Here is a 16,870-nt window from a genome sequence, read left to right as displayed (position 1 = left end):
CTTTTAGGATGGACCAGAGATTTGTTTTATGAAGGGTGCTTATGAACAAGTGATTAAGTATTGTACTACATACTACAGCAAAGGGCAAACTGTGACACTTAGCCAGCAGCAGAGAGATCTCTACCAACAAGAGAAGGCACGAATGGGCTCTGCGGGACTCCGAGGTAAGGCCATTTCAGTATAGTCCTTAGGATGGAAAGGTAATGCTTTCTTTTTTCTTTCTCTCTTTCTTCTTTTTTTTAAAAATTGAGGTAGAGTTGACATACAATGTTATATTAGTTTCAGGTATACAGCGTATTGATTTGACAAGTCTATACGTTGTGCTATGCTCACCATTAATAGCATGGTCACCATCTGTCACCATATAGCATTCTTAACCATATTATTGAGTATATTCCCTATGCTGTACTTTTCATCCTCATGACTTTTTTATTTTATAAATGAAAATTTGTACCTCTTTATCCCATTCACCTTTTTCACCTATCCTGCACCCTCCTCAGTGATGCCTTCCTTTAGTTTTAGATGATTTTGTGCTTTACTTCGGAGGTGTTCCACTCGATCCTAGGTTTTGTGCTTTACTTCAGAGCTGTTCCACTCGATCCTAATATTTCTGAAGTGTTATATTTTAGTTTTAGTTGGCTATTTGGCCCCCAAAACACAAGAAGTCGGGAATGTAGCAAAATGTGAAATTTCTGGTTCTTACACACCTGTGTTGGTCTCTGAGTAGGTGTTAGAAATTTTATTTTAGACAAGTTTTTCTTGTGAGAAGGGAGATGGAGGAAGGTAAAGTGGTATTACTTCTTTCTTATTTCATCATTTTGACTGTCTTGTTTATTAATAGATCTAAAATATTTTCCTAAATATTAATATTTTAAGGCTCTACTTTGCCCTTTAAACTGAGGTGATTCCTTACTTGTTTCTCTTCTGCTCACCTCCTTCCCTTGCCATTCTCCAGAGTGGAAAGAAGTGTCCAGATTCTGCTTTATGTCTGTATTGCTGACTGAACAGTGATGGGGAGACAGGGTCTGCTATGCATACACACATTAGGTGGTTTCTTCTGGGGACAGCATGTGTAAGATTGAAGAAACGGGTTGGGGCCTGCTTGTGGGGAATATATATATACTTGTGTAGTCTCTTTAAAGGAAATTGGAAGAGTTGGCCTCCTTAAACTTATCATTTTTACAAAATAGAAGTCAAACACAATCCTGGCAGGTGGAAGCAACTTAATATAAAAAATATTCCTCTTATTCCCTTAAGCAGGGGTCTCTGGTTATAAAACATTTGGATAGATGTACAGAATTTCTGCTGTTATAATGAGCTAGGTTTAGAAAGGTATTCTTGTAGCTTTGAAGGCAGAGTTTTGTTCTTAGCAGCTCACAGCAAGAGGGTCCTAAGTTGGCTTGGGTTTAGAGACACTAAAGAAGTTTCAGAGGTTTCACACTTTTTAAACTCTTTTCATATAGAATGCAGGATAATAAAATACAATATCTAATAATACAGAATACTCTAGGCTAATACCACCCCTCCACTGAGAGCTCTAGGAGCTGATTCCCTTTCTTAGGGTTTGCTGACACATGAATTGATACTCACTGTTCCCTTGTAGTTGTTTTCTACCTCTGTTCCAACACCAGGGACTATCAAGTGTCTCATTTTCTCCAGGGTGAAAGCTTTTGGAGCTTACATCTACATAAATAGATGTATGACTCTGATGTTGGGGAAATAAAAGTCATTTGCCTCTAACCTTAGTTTTCCAATTATATTTAATCTATCAAATCTTCTGCTTGAATAAGAATTGATACTGCTTGTGATCTGGTTATGAGTTTTCAGTTTCTCCATGAGATAGATACATTTAGTTAGTGTGCTTTTTTGTGTTTTCTCCCGTAAATTGTTCAGTCTAATAATATTCCAAATGGAGACACATCCCTTTGACTCATAAGATAGTTACCAAAAGGTGCAGAATTCTGAGAAGAAGCTAAATGATATTGGAAATGAACAGTATTTTGTGTTATAGCTCAAGTGCCCGAGGATGATGGGAAACTCCCAATAATGATATGGTGGTGTTAGATATTCTTAGGGAACCAAAGTTACAAGTAAGAAATACTTACTAATGTTGTGAAAAGAGTGAAAGAATCTGAACTACTGTTAGTAGTGTTGTGCAGTCACTTTACAGATTAATTTACCTCCCGGGGTTTCTCATTTACAAAATTGTTATATGTTGTGTATAATTAATTAATATAGACTTTTCTTCAAGCTATTGAATTGTTCTGAAGACCTGTAAAATGGAAAGATGAAGATACATTAGTAGCAACCCCCTTCAGAGGTGTCTGTTTAGAACTGACTTTCAAAGCTCAACAAACCCATAGTTTCTCCAAATACCTAATTATATTTTCTAAAGAACTAATACTTGATGTTCAGAGGAGCTGTGTGTAGTCACTTTTGTAAAAACATTCTTTATTCACTCCTTACTTGCCTTCTCTGCTTAACAATTCTTTAGTCTTACTCTTTTTAATTTTTAATAGCTTTAAGCCACCCCATATCTAGAACCGTTGAACTAATGTCTTAACATGTAATAATTTTTATATTTAATGATTATATAATAGCTACAGTGACGTTATAGTCTTAAGTGATTTCTTTGTCTCTAGCATTTGTCAAGTAGATTGTAATGCTTTTGTGACTCACATTTTCTTTTTTGGATTTTATCATTTCCTCAGTTCTTGCTTTAGCTTCTGGTCCTGAACTGGGACAGCTGACATTTCTTGGCCTGGTGGGAATCATTGATCCTCCTAGAACTGGTGTGAAAGAAGCTGTTACAACACTCATTGCCTCAGGAGTATCCATAAAAATGATTACTGGAGACTCACAGGAGACTGCCATTGCAATTGGTATAAGTAGACTGCTTCCCTCTCTTTTTTTAATCATTTTTCTTTAACCGCAGTGCATAGTTTTGTGAGCCATTAGATATAAAGTGTGTATGCATAATATTGACATACAATTAAAATGGATAGTTTTATTCATACTCTAAAAATGTGGGCAAAAAATTTAGGTTAAGAAGTAGTAGTATTAATTGAAAATACATAACTAAACTGTTAGGAAATCACATTAGGTTTTACTCACAAAAGAATAGTTGATTATTGTTAACCTCATAATCCACTGTGCTGTTGGATAAAAGCACTAGATTATGCCCATGGAAGAAAACATGAAATTTAGTTTTCCCTTTAAACTTGAGGATAATTTTCAAAGCAGACTTTGACTTCTACCTGATTTGGAAGAAAATAGCTTGTGTCTATATTCTGTTGTTAAATCATGTATGTGCTTATGTTGTTTGAATGCCATTTAAGATTACCTTAAGAGATAGGAGAGGGGAGCGTGGATAGCTCAGTTGGTTAAGCATCTGCCTTCAGCTCAGGTCATGATCCCAGAGTCCCAGGATCTAGCCCCGCAACATACTCCCTGCTAGCGGGGTGTCTGCTTCTCCTTCCACTCCCTGAGCTCACGTTCTCTCTCTCAAATAAGTAAAATCTTTAAAAAAAAAAAAAAATATATATATATATATATGTATATATATATGAGGAGAGACTCTTGGATGGCTCAGTTGGTTAGGCATCTGACTCTTGATTTCGGGGCAGGTCATGATCTTGGGGTCGTGAGATGGAGCCCCACATCAGGCTCTGTGCTGGGCATGGAACCTACTTGGGATTCTCATTCTCCCTTTCCCTCTGCACCTCTCCCCGGACCCCTGAGATAGATAGATAAGGGAAAAAAGGGTACCGAAAGTTAATCTGGAGTTTGTAAACTTTGATTCATACTGATAAATTTAAACAGTTTGCTAATGTCCATTAATTCTGATTTTATTAATATGTGGAGAGACTGGGATAGGAGTTTCACAGTTTATGTTATCTAAGAATATATCACCAGAAACATAGTGGTATAGGTAGAGGGAAGAATAAAGCTAGAAAAACTTTCCAACATCTGTTTTCTTTCACATATAACTACATGATTACCACAGATACAGTACTGTTTTGTCTGGCTTTAGAGTCTTTACCTAAAATGCATTTTGATCTTTATTAAAATTGAGCTACTAAGCAAAACCTGATTGGCCCTGTTTCAGTGCTTAGGTATGATGGATTAAATTGTGAAAACTCTTTATTCTTAAATTTAAACAAGAATAAAACAAACAGTAAACCCCAGACTTTTTACTAATTCAGATAGGTTTGTCTTGCTAGTAATTTGTCTTGTGATCCCTTGGTATAAAGGCATTTTGTACTTAAAAAAAGAATGGATAACAAATCATACTAAGTGAGCATTATGTTGACTAGCTTAGCAAGCGAAACTAATTTGTTAAATATGTTTTCTCTCCCATTTCCCTTTAGCTAGTCGTCTGGGATTGTATTCCAAAACTTCCCAGTCAGTCTCAGGAGAAGAAATAGATGCAATGGATGTCCAGCAGCTTTCACAAATAGTACCAAAGGTAGGCCTAAACTTAAAGCCTTTTAGATGGAAAGGCCTTATTCTGAGTGTTACCATTTGTACTGTTACCTTCATGAAACTAAGAACAATGGAGACAGGACCACCTAATTTTTGATACAGATCATGAAATGAAATCTTACCATTGAAGTCAGTCTTATCACTGAGAATATTTATGATGCATGAGAGTATTTATGATCATTATGAATACCAGAGCGGATTGTTAACTTCAGCAGGAATCAACTTTCCTCTGAGGAAGGTTCTATGGAGGTTAAGTGGTTGAATTGTATTTAAAAAGTACAGAGTGGAGAGAGACCTTTACTTTGTAATTTTTACCCATTTGTTTTAAACATGACATGAGTATTTAATGCTTTTTTAAAAAAATGGAGATATTATTTACATACAGAAAAATTTACCCTTTTTAATGCACAGTTTTAAGTTTTGACAAATACATGTAGTCTTATAACCAACCACAATCAAGATATAGAGCAGTTCCGTCATATCCCCACATTCTCTTTTGTGCCTTTTAAAAATAGTCAGATCCTCTCTCTACTTTTAGCACTTGGCAACCACTGATTTGTTTTCTGTCCCTGTAGTTTTGCCTTTTCCAGAATGCTCTAAAAATAGAATCATATAGTATGAGGCTTTGGATCTGTTTCTTCCATTTAGCATAATTCTTTGAGATTTATCCATGTTGGATGTGTGTATTAATGATAGGTTCTTTTAATTGCTAAGTAGTAATCCAGTGTTTGAGTGAATGTTACTTGTTCACTGGTTTAAAGACATTTGTATTATTTCCAGTTTTTGGTGATTAGGAATAAAGCTACAGTAAACCATGTTTAGATTTTTTTAAGAAAATAAATTTTCATTTCTCTTGGGTAAATACCTAAGACTGATTGCTGGGTCACGTGGTTAATATATGCTTAACCTTGTAAGAAACTGCCAAGTTGTTTCTCAAGGTGGCTTTATTGTTTTGCATTCCCATCAGCAATATTTGAAAGTTTTAATTGCTCTGCAGCCTCACCAGCACATGGGATTGTCAGTTCTCTCACACTGTATTCTAATAGATAGTGTTATTTAATGATCTTCAGTATCTTCATTTGCCATTCATATATCTTCTTCTTCTTTTTTTTTAAAAGATTTATTTATTTATTTATTTGACAGACAGAGATCACAAGTAGGCAGAGAGGCAGGCAGAGAGAGAGGAAGGGAAGCAGGCTCCCTGCCAAGCAGAGAGCCTGATGTGGGGCTCCATCCCAGGACCCTGGGATCATGACCTGAGCCAAAGGCAGAGGCTTTAACCCACTGAGCCACCCAGGCGCCCCCATATATCTTCTTTAATGAAGTGTCTGCCCTGCCTATTTTTAAAAAATTGTGTCTGTTTTTTTATTGAATTTTGAGAGTTCTTTATATATTGTAGATATAAGTCCTTTATCAGATTTTCAATTTGAAGATAGTTTTTCCTAGTCTGTGGGTTATTTTTTTATTCTGTTAACATTCGTTCAGAGAGCTGGACTTTCAGATTTTGATGAATTCTATTTTATCATTTTTTTTCTTTTATGGATCCTGATTTTGATGTCTTCTCTAAGAATACTCTGCCTAACCCAGTGTCACAAAGATTTTTTTTTTAACCTATATTTTCTTCCAAAAGTCTTTATATTTTTAGATTTTACACTAAGGTTTGTGATCCATTTTGAATTTTTGTGTATGTATGTGAGAAATGGGTTGAAGTTCAGTTCTTTTGCATATGGATATTCAATTGTTTCAGCACCATTTGTTGAGAAGACTTTCTTTGTTTTAGTTTAAATAAGCTAAAAAAAAAACAAAGACTGCTTTTTTTTTTTTTTTTGAAATGCCTTTTTACCTTTGATTGTAATGCTTTTCTAACAGATTATTTATAGGTAAAGAACCTTTTCTTCCATAACCTAGTAACTTCTTTAGGGCCTTCAGGTGTAAGATTATTTTCTTAGGATGTTTTGGTGGGCAGCACTCCATAGAACCTGATCTGTGGGTACATAGATCCTGTAGGAAGGGCCCCATAAAGGATAGGCAGTATCATCGTATCTAAGTTCTTGACAGTTCGAATTTCTTGTCCTTGATACTTCACCTATTTATGCACATATATTTGTATATCGTTTAAGCGTTTATCATCTCACCTTTACTTTATTAGGCATATTCTACCCATTGTTGACAGTAGTAAAATGTGCTACCTTCTTCACTTATTTTACATTCAGAACTGCAAGTTATATGTTTAGGACACTGAATTTTCTTAGATTATTTCCACATCTTAACTTAAAGCTTTTTATAATACAATTTTCTGATTAGAAAATTTATTCAGTAGTAGTATATGTTCATTATAGAAAGACTGAAAACCTAGAAAAGTAAAAGCTAGATTGGAAATTGCCTGTAATACAGAGAGGTGGTATGCCCACAGAGCATCCAAAATAATAAATTAACCCATTTTTTTTTAACGTGTTTAACAAAACGTGGTTGGAACTTTATGAAATTATAAAGAGGAATACTCATTTAACATCAGCATTCCTAAAATCACTAGTTATTATTATAAAACTTGTTTTTAATTGGTGCACAATATTTTGCTTGGGTATACTGTATATGGATAAACACATGGCAAATACATGGTTATATAATTTTCTTGTTGAAATTTTAGCTTCCATTTATTTTTTGTTATTGTAAACAATACTTCAAGGATAATAACAGTAAGCAAATATTTACTATGTGCCAGGCAATGCATATATTACATACATTATCTATTTACTTAGAATAGCCATCTTATAAACTATAGGCAGCCCCATTTTTAGAGATGAGAGCATTGAGGGCCAGGGAATTTGGGATACTTATTTGAAGTCTCAGAGCTGATGAGTGGTGACAGGGGCATTGGAACTGGAGCCCAGGTCTGTGTGACTCTTGAGTTCATCCGTTGCTTACTGATTCATTGAACAATTTTTTACACGATTCTGTGCCCATCTCTAATTATTTCTGTAGAATAAATTCCTGCAGGTAAAATGATTGGATCAATTACCAACACATTTACAAAACTCTTAAGATATATTGGTAAATTGTCCTCTGAGAAGGTTTTAGTTTATGTTGCCACAAACTGTGCTTCATACAGTAGCATTAAGTCCCTAGGCCTCCAGCCTCACTTGTGGTTAGACTTACTAGTAGACATGTACTGTTAGATTTGTTTATATTTTCTGTTTCTCAAGCTGTAGTTACTCATGAATGCTGTTTTCAGAGCATCTGGGAACAGTGTGGGCATTTGCTTTATTTTACATTTAGTGAGGAAGCTATTTCCATATTTGAATGGGACTGTGTGTGTATGTGTCCTTTCCTGATAGTTTCTTCCTTACATTTATTTCTGAAATTCTGTATTAGGTTCCCCAGGGGTATTGGGGCAGAGTATACATTAGTAAGTATATGTGAAATCTGCAGTTAATTAAACATTTTCCCATTAGACCTTTGTTCAACCTTTTCTTCCAAACCTATTCCCAGAGATGGTAACAAGTAATGAAACTGACAGATTTGAAGTTTCATTTTATTTGCTTTCTTGGTTCATTCTCTGGGCTAGCTGATAAAAATGCTAATGAACTCTGGAAACCATCTTAAAGGTACTTAGAGAGGGAAGTAGCAAATTGCAAATTACAAATTATACTGTCAGCCTGGATAAATTATATCTTTTCCGGATAAGAGTTTTTGTGCATTAATTATGGCAGATGCCCTGGTGCTATTCCCAAGAGACTAAAATAATAATATAAAACCTAAGCCTTGTGAAGAAGCTTGTCGAATTACTTAAAGTTATCCTACTCTAAAGAGGAATTCCATAAATACCAAGGCTTCCTTCCAGGTGTTTCCTTTGAATACCTAAATCTTTTCTCCAAATGTTATTAATGAATTGCTCTAGTTCTTTGGACTTAGCTGGACCCACCTTTTCCCCCAACTTTATTTTCTTTCCCACTTCATCTTGTGTTTATGGGAAACTCTGTTATAGCTAACACGTATACTTGGTCTGATGTTTTTATTTCATATCAGTTTGAATAGCTTTTATTAGTGTTAAAAACAAAAAAAATTTCTTCTAAGTTGCCAGCTTACTGAGATTTTCCCACATCTACTAATCACCTTAACTCTTTTCCTTATTAAAATGTCTTTTAGCTTTCTCTTTCTGTAATTCAGTCATATTTCAGATCTAACATTGCTCTGTCCTGTTGACTTAGAGCTATTAAAGAATAATATGGGAACTGAATTTTGCTTAATTATTTTTCAAGTCCATCTGGGTATTCTCATTGTTTTTGATGAATTCTTCCAGTGTGTCCTATATTTCCCAGTGATAAAAGTGGACATTCTGTTTTCTTCTTTGTGTTTTTTTAATAGTAGTACCTCCAATTGTATTTCTTTTCTTTTTTTTTTTTTTTTAAAGATTTTATTTATTTATTTGACAGAGAGAGATCACAAGTAGGCAGAGAGGCAGGCAGAGAGAGGAGGAAGCAGGCTTCCCTGCTGAGCAGAGAGCCTGATGTGGGGCTCGATCCCGGGACCCCGAGATCATGACCTGAGCCGAAGGCAGAGGCTTTAACCTACTGAGCCACCCAGGCGCCCTTATTTTTTCTTTTTTTTTTTTAACATATAATGTATTATTAGCCCCAGGGGTACAAGTCTATGAATCGCCAGGTTTACACACTTCACAGCACTCACCATAGCACATTCCAGTTGTATTTCTACCAAACCTATTAACCAAATCTCTGTAATTTAATCCCAATCTGTGTGCTGTTTAATTTTTGGTAGGTTGTAAATATTTTTTTTTCAGTCACCTGTTTGTTTGTCCCCCCCCCCCCCTTCAGTGCATTGGGTATCTTTTTATCTTTCCTGGAAGATTGAGGAAACTCTAGCAGGTTATTTTAATGCCAGGAATGTTTTTCATTAACTTCTCCTTTAATATTTTCCTTTGTTCTTCTTTTTATAACTTCCTTCCCTAACACCATTGTCTATCAGAACTCTGAGTGCTGACCACAAATATGACACTGAGAAGAAGGCATGAGAAGAGAAAAATACATAGATTTTCCTCTCTCTTTTTGATGATTTTCATCTTTCTTTCCCATATTATTCCCTAAACACTCTCCTTTTCTGACAAAGTTCTACTTCTTTTTTCACTGTCCTTTTACCATCCTTTCTTCATTCTATCCTTTCCCCTCTTGCTCCCAAATTACAGAGATTTTATTGTGTGCTTTTACCTTTAATCAATATATTCTTTTTTTCCAGGTAGAGAAACAGATGATAAAGGTGAAAAGATTATGAACAGAGGAAATTCATTTACCCCCAAGTTTAATCCAATCTCTGTGATAGAGTGATGTAGCTCAATCTTCAGTCCTTTCTGTTTTGTTTTGTTTTGTTTAGATCTCATTTCTTTAGGCCATAATTTTGTGTCACTACATTTAGTGTTTTTAGTCACTAAAAAGATGGACCTGCTCTTCTGGTACTTTAAGAACAAATTTTGCTCTGTACCACATGCAAAACATCACGTGAGTCTTCAGTTTTGCATTGAGATCTCCTTAGTCTCAAAACTCCTGCTCTAGTTTTTGAGCTGCCACTGAAGCTTTGAAACACTAAAATCTTGTATCAAATGGTAGGTGTACTGGATGCATGCCGACTAATGTCACTGCCCAAGAGAAATACTCTTTCAGTCAAACAATTGGCATCTTCACTGCCATTGTCACTGATAACCTGCAGTGGCTATAATGGAATGATTTGCAGTGTTTCAAATGATTTGCAGTGGAACAAAGGCAGAATTTACTGTTCAACCTGAGTATTGGTAATTAGCCCTTTATTTAAATACTCTGTAAAATCCGCAGTCTTTGCCAAACACTCCTATACTTCAGCACTATGTGCTACATGATCAATTTCTGCAGTAATGTAAAATTTTTTATTTAGAAGACAAATAGTATATTTTCATTCCATTTGTAGCTTAGTCCTTGTTAAAGACAGATGAAAGAGTCTCAGTGAATTTTTGAAATTTTTTGAAAGGAAGTATATTCTCCAAATATGAATTATGCAATTCATAGTACCTGGAGGACCTAGGCATATGTAATAATATTATATTACAGTTAAATTGAGTGTTTTGCCTAAGAAAACAATCCTCATTTGTTTTGTACCTTTATAAAACTTGGGAAGGAACCTGAGGACAGTCTACATGATGGTACTAAGAGTCATTCAATGATTTATTAATTTATTTTATATGTATTTAGGGAGGACTGAGGTATAGGATAAAAATCTCTGCCTTCAGTGGAGCTTACAAGTCTAAGATAAGTAAATACGTACATTAGGTCAGATAAGTGCTAATGAGCATCGGCAAATCAGGGAAGAGACAGATGAATGACTGAAGAGGTAGATTCAAATTTTTAGCTAACATGGCTAGGAAGGGCCTCCCTGGCAGCCCTTATAATATCTGAGGAAAGAGCACTCCAGACTGAAGGAACATGAGGTTAAAAACCTTGAGGCAAGTGTGCATGGCACGGTTCAGGAACAATGAGGAGGCTGGTGTAGGTGTAGTTCAGGTGACTAGTGAGGAAGGGGCATGTACTTCATTGCAGGCCTTGGTGGGTAGTGATGGACTTTGGCATTCATTCTGAGGGAGGTAGGAAGTCATTGTAGCATTTTGAGCAGAGGACGGATGTGATTTGACTTCTGTTTTAAAAGTTTCATTACGGTCACTGTGTTGAGAAGAGACTGCAGGAGGCAAGGGCAGAAATAAGAAATCAGTTCAGGTGTTGGCCTAGAGTGTTGGCAATGGGCTTAGAGGAAGGAGGTTGAATTCTGGATTTATTTGAGGATGGAACCAATAAGATTTGCCATTAAACTGCTTGTGGCATCTGAGAGAAATGGAGGAATCAAGGATTGACTCCCAAAATTTAGAGCCTGAGTGACTATGAGGGTATACTTAACCATTAGCAGAGGATATGAAGGAGTATGTAATTTGGAAAATAACAGGGGTTCAGTTTGTGATATTTTTAAGTCTTAGATGAGACATCCAAGATGAAATGTGGAATAGATGGGTGGATTCATTTCATTGATCTGGATTTTAGAAGAGTATTGGGGCGGGAGACAAAAATGTATAATAATAAATAAAATCTAAATCTCTAGGGCTGGATGAGATCACCTAGGGAGAAGTAGGGGATTCTTAGACCTCTTATAGAAGTTCTTATAGAAGTTCTCTTTGAGAACGAATTTGTGGAATATTCCAGCATTCAGACTTCAGGGAGGTTTGGAGGAACCTGCACAAGAAGAGTAGCCAGAAAAGTAGGAGGAAGACCAGAAGAGTATAGGGTGTCATGGAAGTCAAGTGAAGAAAGTGTTTCAGGAGGAAGGAATTGCCAGCTATGTTAGGGTGCTGCTGAGAGGTTAAGTCAGAAGAGAAATGACCATTGGTGTTAGCAATGTGGGAGGTCTTTGGTAATCTTGAATAGGGGTTTTAGGGCAATGGTGGGGACAAGGGTCCAATTGGGATTGATTCGGGAAAGAATGAGAAGAGAGAAATGGGAGACTGCAAGTACAGAGTTTTGCTGTAAAGAGAATGGGGTAAGTATCGTGGCAGCCGAAATGAGAAGGGAAGTTTTTAGTTTTGTTTTTATTTAAATGGAAGAAATCACAGCATGTTATATACTGATGGTAAAGATGCATTGGTGAGGAAAAGATTTTGGTATAAGAGGCGGGAGAATTTTTGGAGCAATGATCTTAAATGGGTCTGAAGGTAGAATATTTGACCTGCACTAGGAGCATATTCAGCTCATCTGTAGTAAAAGGAGAGAAGGCAAGGATTGTGTCTGGATATGGATTTTGGATGGTAGGAATTATGAAAGTTCTCTTCTGCTTCTCTTTTCTTTGAAGTGGGAAGCAAGATGGTCAGCTGAGGCTGAGGTTGGAAATGCGGATAAATTGAAAGTATGAGTAGAGAAAACTTCGTATGAACTAATTTTCTAGGATAGTAGGGAAGAAAATGACACATTACGTAGATATTAAAATCACCAGGAGTTGGAAAGAGTGACAGTGAGGAGGAAATTAAATAAGTCACAGGGATGATAAGTATAGCATAAAGAAAATAGTTACTAGTATAATGTCTGGTGACAGATGGTAACTACACATATCATGGTGAACATTGCATAATGTATAGAATTTTTGAGTCACTCTTTTGTACCCATGAAACTAATACAACGTTGCATTTGTTTAAAAAAAACTGAAAAAAATTTTGTGAAATGTGGGGGAGTGACCTATAGCAGTGAATGAATGCCTGTAGTTAGTGGGAAGTCTAGTCTTATGTGACATTCAAAACTGGGGTTTTTATGAATAAAGAAAGGAGAATGAAAGACACCTACCCCTGTCTAGGGTCTCCTGATGGTACTGTGAGAGGACTGTCGGGATGGCCTTGGTTTATGAAAAATGAGGTTAGAGCAGTATGGAAAAGTAGAGGACACAGGGGATTTGTTGATGTCTTCCTTTGGGGCACAGTGAAGGGGTATTAGACCAGGAGATGAGATCAGAAATAGAGATATATCTGAGATAATGCAGAGATAAGATCATATAAACTGTTGGAGATACAGTGGAAGAGAATCTAAAGAATTAGCATGAATACAAGAAAAGGAGCAGACACTTAACGCTCTTTAAAAACAGTAACAATAAAAACGTTCTACAGACTTTGAGAAGCAGCTGTTTTATATCTTTTCTGAAGACAGAACAAAGGTAAAAGGCCATTTTTGTTGTTTGCCAGGGTAATGAAGAAATAGATGCAAGAGTTTTTCCTTTCTCTGTCTCTGAAACATTTTAAGAATGAGCCTGTTTAATCTTCAGAGCTTAAACATAATGGGATAAAACTGGTAACTTGTTTAGGTTGTGTATTTCCTGTGGTACTGTTGGTAAAGTTTGAAATGACCATGTTAGATGAGTATTTTAACAGATATGGTATATTGCTTAAGCTTGATATCTACAAAGTAAATACAGTTTAAATTGATAATTTTAAAAAATTATTGTTACAAGTACATAGGTTATTCTGATATTTCTTATTTTTGAAGATTTTTAGTGTCTCCTGTATTTTAACAGGTTGCGGTATTTTACAGAGCTAGTCCAAGGCACAAGATGAAAATTATTAAGGTGGGTCTTTAAGATTCACATTGTTTTATCTCTGTCTCCAGAATGCTACTTCTTGTCTTTCGTTATGCTTACATTACTAGGAATATTGATGTAACATTACAGTCAGAAGTATTGTGAAGCAAAAGAGATATTTTTTAGAGCTTTAAATGGAAGCATTGATAATTTAGTTAACAAAGGAAGATGTAGAAGAAAACGTTAATGAAATATCTGCAACACAACCTTTAAACAATTGAACAGTGTAGATGTATGTTCTGACAGGAGTTCATAGCCAAATCATCCCAGTGTAAATAGCAGTAATTCCCTAGAAACTGAGTAAATACAGCAAGAAAAGGAAATGTTATGAGAGTGGGAACAGTATTTCAAAGGTTATGGTTATTTATATTAATCAGCTAAATATATACAAAGCAACTGATGTAGTATCCATTAGTTAAAGGGCGTAAGTTCTTAATCAGAATAGCCCTCCATTGTATTAGTTCAGAATTTCTCCACCTTCACAACTATTGACATTTTGGACTGGATTCTTTGTTGTGAGGGGCTGTCCTGTGCGTTGTAGAATGTTTAGCAGCATCCCTGACTCCTACCTTCTATATGCCGGTGGCATTCCCAAAGTCATAATAAAGCATATCTCCAGACATTGCCTGATGTGTCCCCTACAAAGCAAAATTGCCCCTGAGAGCCATGGTTTAATAACTCTAGATCAGACTTTAGACATCACTCTCACACATAATAGTCTATATTAATAGGAACTTTTTCTAAGCTTTATCTTAAGACCTCCATATGTTGAAGTTTGTTGAAAACTCAGTGGTCCATATTTTTCCTTTATGATGTGAAAAAAAAAAAAAAGGAGTTGTTTATCCTTTTATCTTTGTGGAAGTAACATTTTTATCAGAATCCCTTTTCTCCCCATTCCAGTCTCTACAAAAGAATGGGTCGGTTGTAGCCATGACGGGAGATGGAGTCAATGATGCAGTTGCTCTGAAGGCTGCAGACATTGGAGTTGCAATGGGTCAGACTGGCACAGATGTTTGCAAAGAGGCAGCAGACATGATCCTTGTGGATGATGATTTCCAAACCATAATGTAAGTTTTGTTCAGTGAATGCATATCACAGACTTTTTTCCCATCTTTTTCTGTACCCCATCTCCAGACAGTTCAACTGGAAAAGAATTGGGATAGTCAGTGTATTACGATATTCAGCAGTGGATGAACTAAACTATTATACTAGAATTAAATAATCTCATTTATGGTCTTTTGTGTAGTTTTGGACAATATTATTTGTATGGGATGGAAAAGACATAATAAATGGCAGAGTCATTCATTTAAGAAATATTTACTGAGTGTAGCCAGATGTCACATTTTTTTTGACCACCACTGGAGTCATACAGCAGTAAACCCTCATGGTGCCTTTATTTTAGTTAAATTCAGGCTATCAGAAATATGCATGTCCATGGCCTTACAGTAAGTGTAAAAATAACCAAGTTTCCATCCATACATATTTCCTTTTATCTGTAATTGTCCATGGTGTCAGTGATATAAGCTACAAATTTAAATAGCTTTGTCTCCTTCAGCCACTGTTTCTAATTGATTGAAGATTCTTCTCTGATACCTGGTCATGTCAGTTGTACAATGTTCTGGTTGGGGGGGTTCACTTGAATCCTGTTATTAGAGATAACCTGAATCTTCCTTAGTTCAGTGACTCATGCTCATTACATGCCTGGCATACTTCATTAACCCATGGTGGCATAAAGTGGAGCATGTGGGATCTTTGGACTCAGAACTGCCTTGGTCTTGTAGGCATATAAGTTTTTTTCTTTCCATTCTTAGAAATGTATAGAAATCTTAAAAGAAAGGGAAAGTTGTTTAAAAAACATGTATTTTCCTAGATTCAACCAAGTAAGGATTTATATTTTTAATTTTTTTAAAGATTTTATTTATTTGAGAGAGGGAGAGAGAGCACGAGCAGCATGGAGAGGCAGAGGGAGAGGGAGAAGCAGACTCCTTGCAGAGTAAGGAGCCTGCCCCAGGACTTGATCCCAGGACCCTGGGATCTTGACCTGAGCTGAAGGCAGACACTTTACTTACTGAACCACCCAGACGTCCCTCAGATGAGAATTTAAATGAATTTTTGTAAACCATATTCTCTATATAATTCTGTTACAGCACATATCTGATTATGTATGGGAGCAATAGACAGCTTAAATTCTAGAATTCTTATGTATCTTATTACCATTTAATTCCTGACATACATTAATTTAACACTAACCATGCAAGCATCTTGTAACTTTAAGAAAAAGAAAATTGGAGGGGTAAAGAAGATCATTATTTTAGTATTATAAATGTGTAGTATTATCTCTTATGTAAAAAGACAATGGATGATTTTAATGTTGAAATATCTTCAAGAATAAGAATTTTAATATAGTGTAATGAAATTAATTCAGATAGAGCTTCACAGGCTTGACTTTCATTCCATACCAGAGTAATGTTTCTGTGTTTTTTTTGTAATCTTAATTATATGAAGAAAATAATAGATTCTTTTAGTGATGTATGTGTTATGTCAGTTGGAAATTTGTTTTCAGCATTAGCTCTATAGTGTTACAGGTAGATCTTTGTTTTTGTGTGGTAGTATTTCTTACTTAATTTCTTTTTAAATTTCAGGTCTGCAATTGAAGAGGGTAAAGGGATTTATAATAACATTAAAAATTTTGTTAGATTCCAACTGAGCACGTAAGTTTGTAAGAAGTTTGTCACCATAGGTCTTATAGATAATTAATATGAGAAATAGAATTCAAGCAGAATGCTTAAAAGCTTCTGGGCTCTGTTTCTGAGTATTGTTCATTTGTAAGTTTTCCAAATGAAAATGAATTCTATCCTAAAATTTAAAATGGCATGATAAAGAGATGATGTCTGTATCATTATCAAAATATAGAAATGTTTGTGGATTATTTACTAGCTCCAGAAATAACTAAGGAAAGAGTGTCAGATCTTAGTGTGTTTCTTTGGTGTCTTTTTCAAAAGTAGAGGGGCTTTTCTGTAGCAAAAACATTTGCCAAAATATTGTGGAAACTGTTAACTGTTATGTAGTAAAGCTATACTGAACTCAGTTTTTAAAATCTTCTTCTGTTTGTTGTTAACTAAACATCTTGGAATCTTTTATTTAAATGCTGTGGATTATAAAGTTTAACTCTTAGCTTCAAAATGTTCACACAAATGAAGCATAGGATACTCAGAAATACAGACTTTTTTTAAAAGCGCAGTAG

General features: G+C 35.5%; 1 protein-coding gene across 6 annotated transcripts in view; it reads left to right on the top strand.

Annotated features, from left to right (window-relative positions):
• Positions 1-16,870, top strand: part of ATP2C1 (ATPase secretory pathway Ca2+ transporting 1) — a 172,034-nt gene that overhangs the window by 133,970 nt on the left and 21,194 nt on the right. For all 6 annotated transcript variants that reach the window (XM_032869705.1, XM_032869709.1, XM_032869710.1 and 3 more), the window contains 6 exons: positions 8-164; positions 2,712-2,882; positions 4,371-4,468; positions 13,564-13,614; positions 14,527-14,693; positions 16,269-16,337. In XM_032869705.1, coding sequence (XP_032725596.1) covers positions 8-164; positions 2,712-2,882; positions 4,371-4,468; positions 13,564-13,614; positions 14,527-14,693; positions 16,269-16,337 — 713 coding nt within the window. The remainder of the gene's footprint in view (positions 1-7; positions 165-2,711; positions 2,883-4,370; positions 4,469-13,563; positions 13,615-14,526; positions 14,694-16,268; positions 16,338-16,870) is intronic.

The sequence above is a fragment of the Lontra canadensis genome, unplaced genomic scaffold, assembly GCF_010015895.1.
Source record: "Lontra canadensis isolate GAN:19392208 unplaced genomic scaffold, GSC_riverotter_1.0 scaffold38, whole genome shotgun sequence".
Lineage (NCBI taxonomy): Eukaryota > Metazoa > Chordata > Mammalia > Carnivora > Mustelidae > Lontra > Lontra canadensis.
This window is presented reverse-complemented; position numbering and strand designations above follow the sequence as displayed.